The 15,651-nt window shown below is 47.2% G+C and overlaps 1 protein-coding gene across 29 annotated transcripts in view; it reads right to left on the bottom strand.

Annotated features, from left to right (window-relative positions):
• RERE (arginine-glutamic acid dipeptide repeats) overlaps positions 1–15,651 on the bottom strand; it is a 341,620-nt gene that overhangs the window by 104,237 nt on the left and 221,732 nt on the right. For all 29 annotated transcript variants that reach the window (XM_083752394.1, XM_083752406.1, XM_083752407.1 and 26 more), the window contains one exon: positions 3,531–3,629. In XM_083752394.1, the coding sequence (XP_083608520.1) occupies positions 3,531–3,629 (99 nt within the window). The remainder of the gene's footprint in view (positions 1–3,530; positions 3,630–15,651) is intronic.

Below are 15,651 nucleotides of genomic sequence, written 5' to 3'. Positions count from 1 at the left end.
CGCATTACGGGGCTCCACGGCAGCCGGGAACTCTGCCTTCAGCTAGCATGCATAAACAAACAGAATTAATAACTATCCGAGTGTGGACGGGTGACTTAATCGGTTTCGATTAGATGCAGCTCAGCCTGGAGCCTCTATTATTTAAATATATTCACAGTGTTTAATTAAAAAGCCTAACAAACTGGGGGTGGGCTACTCATCCTTATCTGTATTTCTCCTGCTTTTGTTATCCTTTCTATGGATTCAACGTGTGTGCAGAGGTGCACATGCTTCAGATAAAAGAAGCCTGGGCCCTCCATGCTGAGGCAAGCAGGGAAGCCCCTTCAACCATGCTCTGCAAATTCAGAAACTGTCATCGCAGGGACGTGGAACCTGTGACCCTTTGGACAACATTGGGAACCCTGGCTCCCATCAACCCCAGCCAGCAGGGCCAATGCTCAAAGATAATGGGAACATCTGGGAGGTTACAGGGTCCCTTTCCCTGTATTAGCTGGATCATCATCAACAACAACATCATTATTTTACTTAGATACCATTTAACGCCAAAATAAGCATTCCATTTTGGCATTCAGTGTTAATTTTTCAACAGATAAAACGCTTTTGCTAGTCTCGTGGCTGGGAAGATAGTGTGGGAAATATGCGGGCAGTGTCTGGTGTCATCTTGGAAGGCAGAGGCAGGCTCAGCTGGCGGCTAAAGGAGGGGTTCAAGGGAGGTAATGGTTCTATGTGGGCTCCCCACCCCCCACCCCAAGGCATCTGGTCATCCGCTGTGAGAACAGGAGGCAGGAGTGGATGAGCCACTGGCCTGATCCAGCAGGGTTCCCCTTATGTTCTTATGCATTTGCCCAAAAGAAGCAAAAGCAAAACAGTGCAAGATGAATTGAAACCGGGTAACTTGGATCGTATATGAGTCTTGCTAATGCACTCGTCGTAGAATCAGATGGTTGGTCCTCAGTTGCCCTCCCAGACAGCATATGGAAATTGAGATGAGGCCTTTTCAGATTTCCCTTTGGAAATTTCTCTCCCTCTCTCTAAAACACACACACACACACACACACACACACACACACACACTTGCTGTGTTAGCAATTTTTCACAACTTGTGCCATTTTGGATTTGGTTTTTATCTGCTGCTGTTTTAAACAAACTACCATTGTGACAGTTTTCATTATTTTTGTAAGCCACTGTGTGGTGGTTCCAATCTTGCTGTCAAGCTGATCAGAGAGACCACCCAGGCCTAGTATGTCCATAGAATCCTAAAAGCTGCACGAGGTTATTTCAAACCTAGGATGAGTCAAATAGTGATGCTGTTGGGACCTGGATTATTCTCTGAGTCCCTTAAGAAATCCAAAGCCTACACAGTATTGGGGGGGGGGGGACGTGAGCAAACTTTGTGACACCCCTGCAGGGTCCCTCTTTCTCTTTACAGAGTAGGACTGGGTCCGGAGTGAACAATCAGGGGTCTAAATAAATAAATAAGCTCATGAAGTTCCGAGGGCGGAGCTTTAAGAACTCCTTACAAATAAGAGAACAGCTTGAGGTCTGGCTTTTGCCGACAGTGGAGGCCTGCCAAATGGAGCTGGGAAGCTGGGGAGGGGGAAAGATGAGATGATAAGCGGAGACTGACAGCAGCAATGCCGAGTTAATGATCGCCATTCTGCGCGCCCACAGCGCTCACTTTTTAGGGAGTGAGGTTTCATTCTGTATTAAGAGCGCTTTGCCTTCCTTTCTGATTTGTAAGGCTCCATTCTCTGTCTTTTAAGGCTGGCTGTTGATCAAAGCCGGGAGCTGAAATATCGGTGGCGCTTTCAGCATATAAAAGCAACTTGCAGGGGGCAAGGGAAGAGGAAGGAAGGCGGGAGGAAGGGAAGGAGGGAAAGAGTCTTCAGAAATAGGATGGCAGAGACTAAGCACGGCGTGAATTTCTGTGGGGAAAGCATCTTTTTTCATCATGAGGGTCTCATTCCATTCTGGGCAACCTCCTGAATGTCACTTGCCTATAATCCACCCTGGAAAACTTGGGGGGGGGGGGGCTGAAGAGTGTGGCAAAAATGCTTTAGAATAAAATTAACAGGTAGGGCTTAACCCCTAGGTATGTGGGAGTTAGGTAGAGCAACACTCTCGCTTCCAACTGAGAATAGGAAGTGTCACTCTAGCCTTTCCTTAGCTCTGTGATGACAGCAAAGAGCAGGAGATAAGAGCATCAATAAGCCAGGGAGTCAGTTGGCCTGCACTACAATTTGCTTAAGCAACACTGTTACTGCACCACCCTCTCTTCCAGATCTTCTCTTGAATGCTCCCTGCTTTCAGAGACTACCAGATACTCAGTGGCCCTTACACCATAAAACAACCCACTGTTTGTCTACCTTAATCCAGCCCACCTCCTTGGCAAGAATGCATGGGCCTAACTGATTGAGAATTCTCCCTAAGCAGGAGGTTTGAAAGCAGCCGGGTGATGCAGAACTCCTGCCCTGCCCGAACCGCGCTAAGAAAAAGTGCCACCCATTCGGGACTTAGACAAGACCCATTCGCCGACACAGCCCCTTAGTTACACTACAGCAGCCCATTGCCACAGTTAAGCTGTCTTCATAGGTAAGTAAAAGAGATTCTGACGCTTGGAGCTTGCGCTCTTTTATTCCTGAGCTTTTCGCAACCCCAGAAAAGAAGGAAAAGGAGGAAGGAAACGGGCTCACAGTAGCCATTTTTACTGGCCTAGCTCCCAACCTCAGAATGCCAAGACTTTGGCTGGCACAAGTTTCTCCCTTTGTTCTGGGGCTGCCCTATAAAGCTTCCAGGCCCTAGATGTGCTGTCTGGAACCTCAAAGCAGCAGCTCTTCACCCTGCTCTTTAGACTATAATGGGGAGCACATTCAGGCTGCTGCCTTTACTACCACCCCCCCCTGCCTAACATGTGCCCCATTAAAGCCACATTCCCTGCAGCTGCCCATTAAGCTGCAAATACTCTGGACAGGGGCGACAGTGCCACCATGCAACGTTAGGGCCTAGCACGCGGCTGGTGCCGAGTTCAAACAACAGAGGAATGGCACCAGGAAGCTGCCTGCCTGCCTGCCTGCTTTATCTTGATTGACAAAGCCCTCAGAATCTCTGCCGAAGCCACCCGAGGGGGGAAAAAACAACAACAAGCACATCTGACACTGAAGCAGCTAAGAAGCGCGTTTTCCTGGCAGCCGGGTTGGGACAACCCAGGCGAGACAGGCCAGGGGGCGGCCCAAGGCAAATCCACAGAACTCTCTCGCGCCCGAGGGCTTTGCCGCTGAAAAGCCGACACAGGGAAGGAAAGAACCCAACTCCGCTTATTCTACGGCTGCAGCATTAAGGAAGAAAGAATACATTCCCCGCACCGCTTTGGCTAATTAGGTACTGGTTGCTAACAGACTGATGCAGCAGCTGCTGATCTGTGGGGTGCAGGAAACCTCTGCCTCTTCCTACAACCCCCCCAAACCGATGAGATCGTAAGGAAAAGATTGGAAGAGGTTAAGCAGAACAGGAGCGGCAGCAGGTCCCCTCACCACTTCGTCTTCCGTCCAGCACTTCTCAATGAGTTTGGGCACAGGCTTCTTCACCAGGCGCTGGAGGGCTTTGCCGGCATCATAGTTGCTTTCATGTAGCTAAGAGGACAGAGAAAGAGAGAGAAAATGTAAACCAGATCAGCTACATAACCCAAGAGAAAAGGCGGTTGGAGTCAGAAGAAATGATGCTCTCCACTTCTTCATTTTAAAGAACCTTCCCCCCCCCCCCCCCAAGATCCACAGCCAAAGCAGATATTTAGGGTGGGTGGGTGTGCACACCACTCACCCACTTATTCCACTGGAAACAAAAATATGCCAAAACCAACAGACTTTTAAAAAGAAACCAGTTCCTGCACAGCCCTCCCTGGTTCATATTTAGCCAGATGGATGGAAAAAAATACCATTCCAGAGGTTAGTATTTGCTTGAGGAACTGAGGAAAGGAATTCTGTGTGTGTTTGAAATTCACACCAAGCCCTCCACAGGTCCTGGTTGTTCCATATATTGGGGAGGCGCGGGAGGTGTCTGGAAGCCTGTGTGCCATTGTGTTAAATCTGATATTAGTCCTACTCAGTGCAGGGCCACTGGAATTACCAGGCATGGCTAACAACTCCATTAATCTGAGTGGGTGTGAGTATGACTTTATTGGCTATGACCCATAATATTTGGGGGGAGGGGCAGGGTGGGGGTGGGAGAAGCTTGTTCACATGGCAATTACAGTTTTCGTATTAGGTTCCCACAGGATTTGCAAGGGCTCTACCTTGAAGATTTTCCATAACTGACACCAGGAATTTGGGAAGAAAAACAAGGCAGGATTAAAGCCCATTATGCCCACCATCTGGTGCCTGTAGTACTCATTTAAAAATGTGTCAGGCCCTGCAAAACAACGCACTGGGCCTAAATTTCTTGGAAGACTTGGGATGGATAAAAGACAGGACTTCATCATGCCGTGCATAAACTATGGAACACGCTCCCACAGGAGGCAGGGGTGGCCACCAAGACGAGCACCCTAGTGTGCACTGAATTCAAAAGAAGTCAGCTGATACCATTAACTCTCAGGAACCCACGACACCAGGAGATCCCTTGTTCAAATTTGCAGTTCCCAAGCAGACCTCACCCACTGCTCCCAAGCAGCCAAAATCATGCCTAGGACCCCCAGGGCAGAGGAAACAGCATGTCCAAGTGGAAGCCCAAGGCCGGAGCCATATGGCATGTGAGGCTGGCTACACCTCAGCTCTACTGGTGCGTTCAGGAAGACGTGGGGCAGCAGAGCCAGCTATAAAGCTGCCCAATTTAGGCCTGGCCCTTGCCGAAGCGGCACCTTCTTCTCCTCTTGTGCTCCATGGGACTTTTTGCTAGAAAGCTCCCCTAATGTCCAGAGCAGGAGGGCCTGCGGGCCGGATGTGGCCCAGTTGTCTTCTAAATCTGGCCCACAGACAGGACGGTCCGGGAATCAGCGTGTTTTTACATGAGTGGAATGTGTGCTTTTTTAAAAAAAATGCATCTCTGGGTTATTTGTGGGGCCTGCCTGGTGTTTTTACATGAGTAGAATGTGTGCTTTTATTTAAAATGCATCTCTGGGTTATTTGTGGGGTATAGGAATTCATTCATTTCCCCCCCCCCAAAAAAAATATATAGTCCAGCCCACCACATGGTCGGAGGGACGTTGGACCGGCCCACGGCTGAAAAAGGTTGCTGACCCCTTGTCCAGAGCATCTGCCTGCCTCGCCAGGCAGCTCCTTTACCTCCCTGTCAAAGCAGGATTTTGAGCCACATAGTGGGGGTGGGCAGGGAGGAATGGGGGCACACCAGGCGAGTCCACCCAGTGCCAAAAAGGGCTCATGGGAAACAGGTCGAGTCACTGTGGGCAACCTCCTTCAAGAACAACCCAACCCCTGCAAGCCTTGAGCTTAAACAAGGCACTGGTGCCACAGAAACCCATCAACGCTGTATCACACTGCTAAGAGTCAGGGAGACACAGAGCCCAGCAAGAACTGCTTAGGTGAACCTTCTGCCTCTCAAAAGGATTGCCGCAGGTTTTGTCAGTAAATAGAAGCTTTTGTTTGTAAACCTGCTGTTGCTGCCGCTGCCGCCACCACCAGCATCCATGTCAGGCCCATGACTATACTGGCAAGAGAGCGGAACAATGATTTCTTCCCCCTTTTCCTAGACCACAAGCCGGGATATACAGCTAAGACACCAGATCCTGCTGAGCCTGAATTCTGACAGGCAAAGGAGGCTGCATTAAAATGCTTTTAATGTTCAGTACATGCGCCTGGGCGCCTGCCTCAGGTGCTCTCTTTTTTCAAGCTTCCACTCTCCAACCTGCAGTATTGTTGTTGTTGTTGTTTGGTCGTTCAGTCGTGTCCGACTCTTCGTGACCCCATGGACCAGAGAACGCCAGGCACCTCTGTCCTCCACTGCCTCCCGCAGTTTGGTCAAACTCATGCTGGTAACCTCGAAAACACTATCCAACCATCTCGTCCTCTGCCGTCCCCTTCTCCTTGTGCCCTCCATCTTTCCCAACATCAGGGTCTTCTCCAGGGAGTCTTCTCTTCTCATGAGGTGGCCAAAGTACTGGAGCCTCAGCTTCACAATCTGTCCTTCCAGTGAGCACTCAGGGTTGATTTCCTTCAGTATGGAGAGGTTTGATCTTCTTGCAGTCCATGGGACTCTCAGTATTACCGTGTCCAAAAGCCAGAAAAGACTCCTGCTTGTATTTCTACTTGTCAAACACGACCAATGTGCCGATTTATATGAAGAAAAGTAAGGAGGCCCCGTTTATCAGTTCCTGTTGTCTTTGACCAATGGCTGTGCTAGCTGGGTGCTAGCTGATGGGAGATGGAGGCCAGAAACACCTGGAGGGCCACGTCTGCCTTAAATGAAACCCACAAACATCACGTCCATCCAGCTGTTCCCAATTTTGGCTGTGAGTGCCCCAGTAGCCTTCAAAAGAGAGTAGTCTTCACAAAATATATGGGTGCCTGCACCCTCTGCCTGCCAGGAAGCTTAAAACTGAATCAAGGCTGATTGGTTGCCCAGCTGAGCTCTGTGGCATGCAAGTGTAAGTCAAAGAAAGGCACTTCTGGCCACTGCTGATGTGGACACTTTCCACACACTTGGGCCACTGGATGATACATAGCTTACAGGTGCCACAGACCCTACCCCACCTAAAAAGTTGCCACCACCCAAATAATGTGAGAGTTTGCTCAGCCTCCAGATGGGTGGCTGGGGATGCTGTGCACATTAGCCACAAGCAACTCCAGACTGTCCCACCTTACACCTGTGATTAGGCTGAAGAACCTATGAGGCAGAAGAGATGAATCCCAGTCAGGTCTATTTTGAGAAGGAGGAGGAGGAGGAGAAAGAAAACTAAGCCTTGTCTGAAAGCAGGATTTTTCGCTTGGCAAGGTACTCCAGTCCCTGCCTCCCTATTCATGACTCATGGAAGGAATCTATTTTTGCCCGGAGGAACGGAACAAATTAATTTCCTTCCTTTCCTTTTACTGAACAAGCTTAACAAACTGGAAGGAGAACAGGGGCCGAAGGAGGCCAAGAACAATGGGCGGATGGCCGGCTGCTCCAGGCTGGAGAAGCTGGAGGATGCTTTGAGACAGGCTTTCCCAACCTGGTGCCCTCCATATACTTTGGACTACGATTCAGCACACACTGGGCTGGGGCTAATAGGAATTATAGCCCAAAAGATATGGAGGGCACCAGGTTGGGAAAAGCTGGTTCCGAGGCGTTTGTGGGACTCATACGATCAGGTCCCACACTGTGAATCTGGAGCCAGTTTTACATGTTTTCACTTGCTCTCCAGCTGTTCAGTATAGGTGCGCAGTGTGGCTCCACCCACTTGGAACTCAAGCTCCTGAGCATGTCCACAGCATGCTGGTGTACACGTACGCACACAGGCCTGCCGTAGTCCTGCCAACACGCACATCTTTAGTGCTGTCGCAATCCCACACCTACACATGCTCAAGCATGTCAAGAACAGCTCAAATGTATGAGAGTGGCATTGATCTTGCTCACCCTTGACCAAAGTCAGACGATTGGGGTCCATGTAGCTGATACTGATGAGCAGCGGCTTTCCAGGGTTTTCAGACATTTTTTTTTTTCTATACAGAATAAGATCTTTGTAGCTTTTATGTTTAGCAACTTCTCTGCAGAGATAGCATTCCTGAACTCCTCCCAGCTCTGAAAACAGCCATCCGCATATCGAGATGTTTAGCTGGTGGTATATCCCAAAGTCGAAAACCAGCTCCGTCCTTATTTCAGACATTGTGATATATCAGTATATTGTGATGTTTGGGTGGTGATATATCGCGATGTTGAAAACTAGGTATCGGCCAACCCTAGTTCTCTCGCTGGTTCTAGTGCTTAAAGCCTTAATTAAGGAGCCACATTAGTACACACTGCAGCAGTTGTAGGGAAATTGTGGTCCTCTAGATGTTGCTGAACTACAACTCCTGTCTGCCCTGGCCATTGGCCATTCTTCCTAGGGCTGGTAAAGAGCATAAGCTCAGCATCCGTTGCTCTACAAAGTAAATTAATCAAGAATCCCATTTCTTATGACAAAAGAGCTCTCTCAAAGGCATTAAATAGAAAACTAATTTACATGGAAGCGAAGTACAACTGACTAAACGAAGTCCTTTCTCCATGCACTGCTTATGAACGGAATCCTCAGACAGGGTGGTATTCAACTTTTACTCAGAGTAGACCTACTAAAATCAATGGACCTGCCTTAGCCTCATTCATTGCTGTGGGTCTACCCTGAGTACCACCCAGCAAATGGAAGTGTGTAGGACATACATACACACAAGATGCAAGCCATTTATATAGTTGCCCCCCCCCCAACACAAAGGGGTGCTACACAGAGACAACACATGTAGAAACAAAATATAAAAAGTAAGATAAAAGAATGAGAATGGATAAATTTATATCCAGCAATTTGAATACAGTGGTGCCCCACAAGACGAATGCTTCGCAAGACGAATGCCTCGCTAGACGAAAGAGTTTTCCTTTTTTGAGGTGCTTCGCAAGACGAATTTCCCTATGGGCTTGCTTCGCAAGACAAAACGTCTTGCGAGTTCCTGCAAGTTTTTTCCCTTCCCCCCCCCCTTTTTCTAAACCGCTAAGCCGCTAATAGCCGCTAAGCCGCTAATAGCCGCTAAGCCGCTAATAGCGCTAATCCTCTAAAGGCCGTGCATCGCAAGACGAAAAAACCGCTAGACAAAGAGACTCGTGGAACGAATTATTTCCGTCTTGCGAGGCACCACTGTAATTCCAAATATTCATTGATGCCGAATATATATTTATTGGGATTTTACAGACCACCAGCCGTTGAAGAACCACTTTGTGATTTAACATACATCTTCTCTCTCTCTCTCTCTCTCTCTCTCTCTCTCTCTCTCTCACACACACACACACACACACACACACAAATAAATAAATGAAGAACTACCAATATGTGCCTTTTAAATCAAAGCACTTCTTTCCTGCTGCCCTGCCCACATCCCTCAGCTACGACAACAGACATTAAGCAGCTCTGGATCTCAGGCAAGAGCTTATTAGCATAAACTCCACCACATTAGTACAAGGGCTGGGGTGGCTTTCTTCTGCACTGGGGGTGGGGTGTTGCATTTTGACACCCGCTTTGCAACAGAGCTGCCATTTTCTGGCTGCGTGATACCGCAAATAAATTCTCCTCTTGGCATGGCTCAGCTGTCAAGCACCTCTGTTCGGTAATGAATCCATGAATTACGTCTTGCCGCTCTGACATCCCCGGGTCTTGCACATCAAAATATTGTTCTTCAGTTGTAATTTATAACTTAATTTAAACGTCCCTTTCCTCGTGACCTTTCCCTACATCAGAAGAGCATCACATCTGGCAGCTCCGGCTTCAGCAAGGCACTCTTCTGCAATTACAGTCATTACGAGCCCTGCCTGAAAGCCATCGCAGGCGCCGAGGCCTCAGTTCCTGCTACAATATTAAATAATTGGAGTCCATTAAGAACACAGCTAAATTTCAGACTGACGTTCACAGGAGGGAGGGGGCAGAAGGAACCTGAGCAGGAGCAAAAGCGTTGCCAGGCTAACATAAAACCTTTCCATTAAACAAGGCAGAACTGACCAAATATCCTTTAAGCAGGTGGCATTTCCAGGGATTACCCCAGTTGAACTGGAGTCACTGTAAAAGGTCTGGTATACTTAAAACATTTTAAGAACTGCTGTTGAAAAGCAGTGTAAATATCTTTTAAATGAACACATGGGTTGTGTTGTTGTTGTTTTTTTAAAAAAACCTCTGCATCCAAGCAATCAAAATCCTGCGAAAAGTTTAATTCTGCAATCTGAATGAAATTGTGACCACAAATTATATTGAGGGCAATGAGACTATGGCTAAGAGTTGTAGCTTGCAGCAGGTACCATCAACTCTCACACAGCCCATGGGGCAACTATGCACCACCACCAGCTAATTTACGTAGCCTTGGATGGTGCAACCGAAGATATTTTCCTGTCATATGCAACAGATTCCACATTTTAAACAGCACTTGGAGAACATTTATCTAAGATCAAGGAGCATCCTCTGTGATGTGTTAAAGCAGAGGCAACAGCATAATATTTTGCATGTAGGTTGCATTATGTACATCCCAAAACTTTTATGATTTGACTAGTTTATCAGTCAGGTGGAAGGTTATAAACTGTAAGCATTATATATGAATGACTAGAAGATGGCTAAGGATTGTCCACAACCAGGATGTGAAACCATGATTTGGAACTGATTGCAAGCGATGGCTTGGATTAACTATTACCAAGCATTACAACTGCAATGGGCAAGCCATGCTGAAGGCCTCTTCAACTTCTCCACTTACAAGGTGACAAGACCTGCTGCTATCTCCCTGACGACACTGTATGAGGTCAGAGCTTAGCAAAGCAAGTTAAATCACACTGCCGCTGTATGTTTGGGATCTTAACCTGCAAAGAAGCCATGGTTAAGTAAGCATTGTGCCCATAGCCGGTTCACATTGGATTCCATCTGGGATCGAAGCCTGTCTTTCAAGAAGCCAGGCTTGCCTTCTTTGCAAGTAAGAGGACAAAACTTGCTTGTCAAGCTGCAAGCCACTCAAAGGGAGAGAAAAAGACCACCCTCCACTGTTCTATGCAAGACTTTGACTGCACCGTTGGCCAACCAGCCCGATCTGAAGCATCAGGGCTTCCTTGCGCGTTAAATGCTGACAACTGGCCAAAAGACAGGAAGGGAAATCATTACTATAACCTATGCTAACATACCTTTAAATGCTTTCAATGTGGCTGTCTGTGAAGTTAATATACAAGATCTAGTCAGAGGGCAAGTTAAGCAAACCAAAGCAGGAAGTAATTTGTCTGGGTGACATCTTGCTTGTAACTGAATATCCCTCAACAGGCATTAAGCTGCCTTGGGTGTCATTCAGGAAAACAGGCTGCCATGTAATATCGCGGTTTATGGAAACGTCCCACTACTCCTTGTTATTAATAAAGAGGAACAATCAGTGATATGAACATGAATCTCCTGCATACAAAGGGGAATGAAGTAAAAGTTATGTTCGTTAAAGAGCAGTTTTAAAAAACAGGGTGGCAAAATGCAGGGACGCTGGGCTGCAAGTACTACTACCAGCACCAATATTACTACTATTATATATACCATTTAATCGCTGTGGTGACTTCTAATCTTAAAACCAGTTCCATACACACAAAAGCATGTATATGCGAGCGAGCAAGCACACACGCGCGCGCGCACACACACACACGTGTTCTCTGATTCCACAATCAAAAGGAAGCCCCTTTGCATTTGGAGTGGCCATTAGCTCCAAGTCACTATAAATGCCACCAGGTAGACTAGCTCTCACTTGTCTCAGCAAGGAGGGAATTGAAGCTGCCCACTCATTGTCCCAGCAGCCTTGAGGCTTCTCACTGGGAGAAACCAAGGAAGTCACTATCTTGGGATATTCTCCTTCTTTCTGATCACCTCATGGGCAGGTGGAAAGGTAGGGTTCACCTTCCTAATTCCAGTGGACTGGAAAAAGCAAAGATCACCAGTGTCGAAGCAAGGATTCTTCAACATCAACTTCGTTGGACTGGTCATGTTGTCCCGATGCCTGATGATAGTCTTCCAAAGCAACTACAGTGGTACCTTGAGTTACAGACGCTTCAGGTTACAGACTCCGCTAACTCAGAAATAGTACCTCGGGTTAAGAACTTTGCTTCAGGATGAGAACAGAAATCACACGGCGGCGGCGTGGAGGCACTGGGAGGCCGCATTAGCTAAAGTGGTACCTCAGGTTAAGAACAGTTTCAGGTTAAGATCAGACCTCCAAAACGAATTAAGTTCTTAACCCGAGGAACCACTGTACTCTATTCCAAACTTAAAAATGGAAAGCGTAATACTGGTGGTCAACAAAAGAGGTTTAAAGACTCTCTTAAGGCAAATCTAAAATAATGTAGTATAAACACTGACAACTGGGAAACACTGGCCTGCGAGTGCTCCAGTTGGAGAACAGCCTTTACCAAAGGTGCCATGGACTTTGAAGACACTGGAATTCAGGACTAAAGGGAGAAACAAGATAAGAGGAAGGCACACTTGGCAAACCCTCACCGTGATCAATTCCCACCTGGAAACCTATGTCCCCACTGTGGAAGGACGTGTGGATCCAGAATTGGCCTCCAGAGTCACTTACGGACTCATTGTTAAGACTGTGTTCATGGAAGACCATCTTACTTGGCTATGAGTGGTCGCCAAAGAAGAAGTGTTCACCTTCCGAATCCTGAGAATCTCCACTTCCATTTTTAAAAAACCACACACACAAAGGTTTCTATCCCTTAATTTATTTCTTATTACACTTACACCCCACCTTTCATCCACAGAGCTCAAAGTGGTGTACATGGTTCTCCCCTTCCCCCAGTTTATCCTTACAACAACCCTGTGAGGTAGGTTAGGGCAGCTGAGAGATGGTGACAGGCTCGATACCACCCAGTGAGCTTCATGGATAAGTGGCAATCACCCTAGGCCCCAGATAACCCTAGTCCAGTTTGCTTACATTTTTTTAAAAAATTGATTTATTTTTTCTTTATAAATTTGTTGGTGAATAGCCTGAGCCTGGGACAGGTATTTTTAACTCTGGGAGTGGTCAATTTTTAAAATATGCATTTGCATTTATTTTTGATTGAAGAGGAAGCCAGTCTGGCATTTTCTCCCCTAAATATTCAGCCCACCAGTTGGTTCTCCTTTGGCTCCGTGGGGCAGAAACCAGTCAGGCTTGCAATTCACCATGCAGAGACCTTCCCTCGCCAGATTGGCAGATCTGGGACACCAGTTTGCCACCAGGCAGCAGGAAAGGATTTCTAAGTCAACGTTTTAAAAGATTTCTTGCTCAGGAGCTTTTGAGCACTCAAAAGAAATAGCGCAAGAGCATTAACGAGCTCTCTGCTTGGGGATAAACAAACACTTTGTGAGGTGCCCCCTCCCATGCCTGGGATCCTTTAAAAATAATAATTCAGTTTTGCCTATTATCACGCCCCTCAGGCCACAGCTGGGAGCCTGCTACTTATGAACAATAGTGGTCCATCCATCCAAAATGCCAGAAGGCTAAAAATCCAACCTTGAAACCCTGGAATGCCTCTGCTAGCCTGTGTAGACAATACTAAACTATATGGAACAAGGGTTTGAGCCAGTACAGGGCAGTTTCATATATTTGTAAGAGGTAAGACAACAAATGGTGGGTACCCAGGAAGGGGTCTTCTTTGAGACAGCGCCCAGGAAATGAAGCTCCCTAAGATGGGAGCCCTGACCAATCCCCAAGCTTATGGTATCTTTCTGCAAAGCGGAGACTACTAACCCTGGTGCCAAAGCTCAAACTCCACTGTCAGAAGCAGGATTCTTTAGAATACCAGTTGCTGGAAACTGCAGGAGGGGAGAGTTACTGTTGCACTCAGATCTGACTTCTGGACTTCCAACAGGCATCTGACTGTCCACTCTGAGAACAGGATGGTGAGCGAGATGGGCCTTTGGCTTGATCCAGCACGCTTCTTCTATGTTCTTATGATGGGACCAAGCCAGACTGCTTTAAACATGGAAATTAAGAGCATAATGAAGAGCCCGCTGCATCAGACCGGTGGCCCGTCAAGTCCAGCATCCTGTTCTTCCAGTGACTGACCAGATACCTCAATGGGGAAACCTGCAAGTGGGACCTGGTCACAAGAGCACTGCAGTTTCCATCAATTGGTGTTCAGAAGCATTACTGCCTCCAACCGTCGAGGCAGAGCATAACTGTGATAACCACCTCCTCTTTGATTTTCTTTTATCCTCTTTTAAAGCCAACTGAGTTGGTGGCCATTAGTGCTTCCCATGGGAGCGAGTTCCATGGTTCAACTATGTGTTGCATGATGAAAAGTACTTTCATTTATCGGTCCTGAGACAAATATTTTCATAGGGCCATGACACCGGCGCTTTTTAAAATCTTATTAGCCTGAGAATTTATTCAGGGATTTTAAAAAATCAAAACTGTTGTCATTGGAAATCCACTCCCCCCAACACACAGCTCAATGAATGTACTGAAGTGTGGAATATGTTTATTATTTTATATAGGTCAAGAAGCCATAGGCCTGGGTACTACAGTTCCAGGAATAAGCATGGGATGAAGCTCAGTCCTGTCCTGTCCCGTCCTGCCCTGCCCCCCCCCCCGGTGTGTTGCAGTGTTACAACACAGTAGTACTTCGGATTATAAACTTAATTTGTTCCGGAGTTCCGTTCTTAACCCAAAACCATTCTTAACCTAAGGCTCACGTTTGCTAAAGGAGCCTCTGGCGTACGATTTCCGTTCTCATCCTGGGGCAAAGTTCGCAACCCAGAGCAACTACTTCCGGGTTAGTGGGGTTTGCAACCCAAAGTGTTTGTAACCCAAGGTACCAGTGTACATATAAAAAAGGAAGAGTTAAGATGGCATTACCAGCACCTGCTCTTTGAGTAATCCATTCAAAATGCTTGTACTGTGATTTGGAGTAAAGCTGTATTGACTTTAGAAGCACACACAATGGAGGGAGGGAGAGGGCGGGAAAGGACATCTGAAGCAACAATATGTATTAAAATTACGAAGTAGAATTACACAGACGCAGCTATAAAATGCGAGCTTTCAGCTTCTGAATTTTAATTAAGGAAGTGATGTACAAGGCTCCCATATATTAAGGAGAAAGGGGTGAGAATGAAATACTTTTTCAAGATTTAGATGGGCGGGAGGGGTGGGGTGGGAGAAATGAATCCACGTGCATTTGAGATTAACCCTCCGAGCACTGTGAGAGAGAGAGAGAGAGAGAGAGAGAAACCCTGCTCTTACCAAGATGTCTGCATGTTTTCTGGTGTTCTCGTTAATCTGTTCTTTTATGTCTGCTGATCTGTGAGCTATTAAAGACAGACTCAATGTCAATTCTGCCTTTGATGCTCTTTGAGGGGAATCTTAATGCTCTCTTTCTGCCTGTTCAGACTACTTTTTAAAAGATGTATGCAACACACACGAAAGCTGGTGAGGGAAATCAAGTAACTGGCTGCAATAGTCCTCACAGGCTCTCTCTTTTTTTAAGGACAGAGGATGAGACTTCAGTGAAGACACCTGCCCTTTGGAGACCACAGCTCAGCTGTAGAGCATGTGCTTTGCATCAGTGGGGGCTGTCGCCCACTGGGACTGGTGGGGCAGAAGGCAAGGGAGCCTAACAGCATGGGGTGCCAGAGGCAATGGCAGATGGAGCCAACTTATTCTAGCTTGATCACCACACTCCTCCTCCCTGTTGGGTTCTACAACGGGCAACATGGAGACTAAGCAGGAGGAAGCTAGCAGGTTGTCCTACCACCTTGGACTGGTTGAAAGTAAGATGGTAGGCAGCTGGGGGGCTGGCAGTGGGCAGAATGAGGTTGTTGGGGCAGTGCCCCACTTGCCCTGATGGATCAGCCTCCGCTGCATTGCAGGCTACCAGGTTCAATCCAGGAGGCACTTCCAGTTTTCAAAGAGCAGGTGGCATGAGATGGGACCTGTCTTTCTCAGTCACAGACTCTGGGGCAGCGTTCAAAACTCCCATTGTTCAAGGCACGTTTTGCGA

Source organism: Podarcis gaigeae (genome assembly GCF_964106915.1).
Source record: "Podarcis gaigeae genome assembly, chromosome: 8".
Classification (NCBI taxonomy): Eukaryota; Metazoa; Chordata; class Lepidosauria; order Squamata; family Lacertidae; genus Podarcis; species Podarcis gaigeae.
This window is presented reverse-complemented; position numbering and strand designations above follow the sequence as displayed.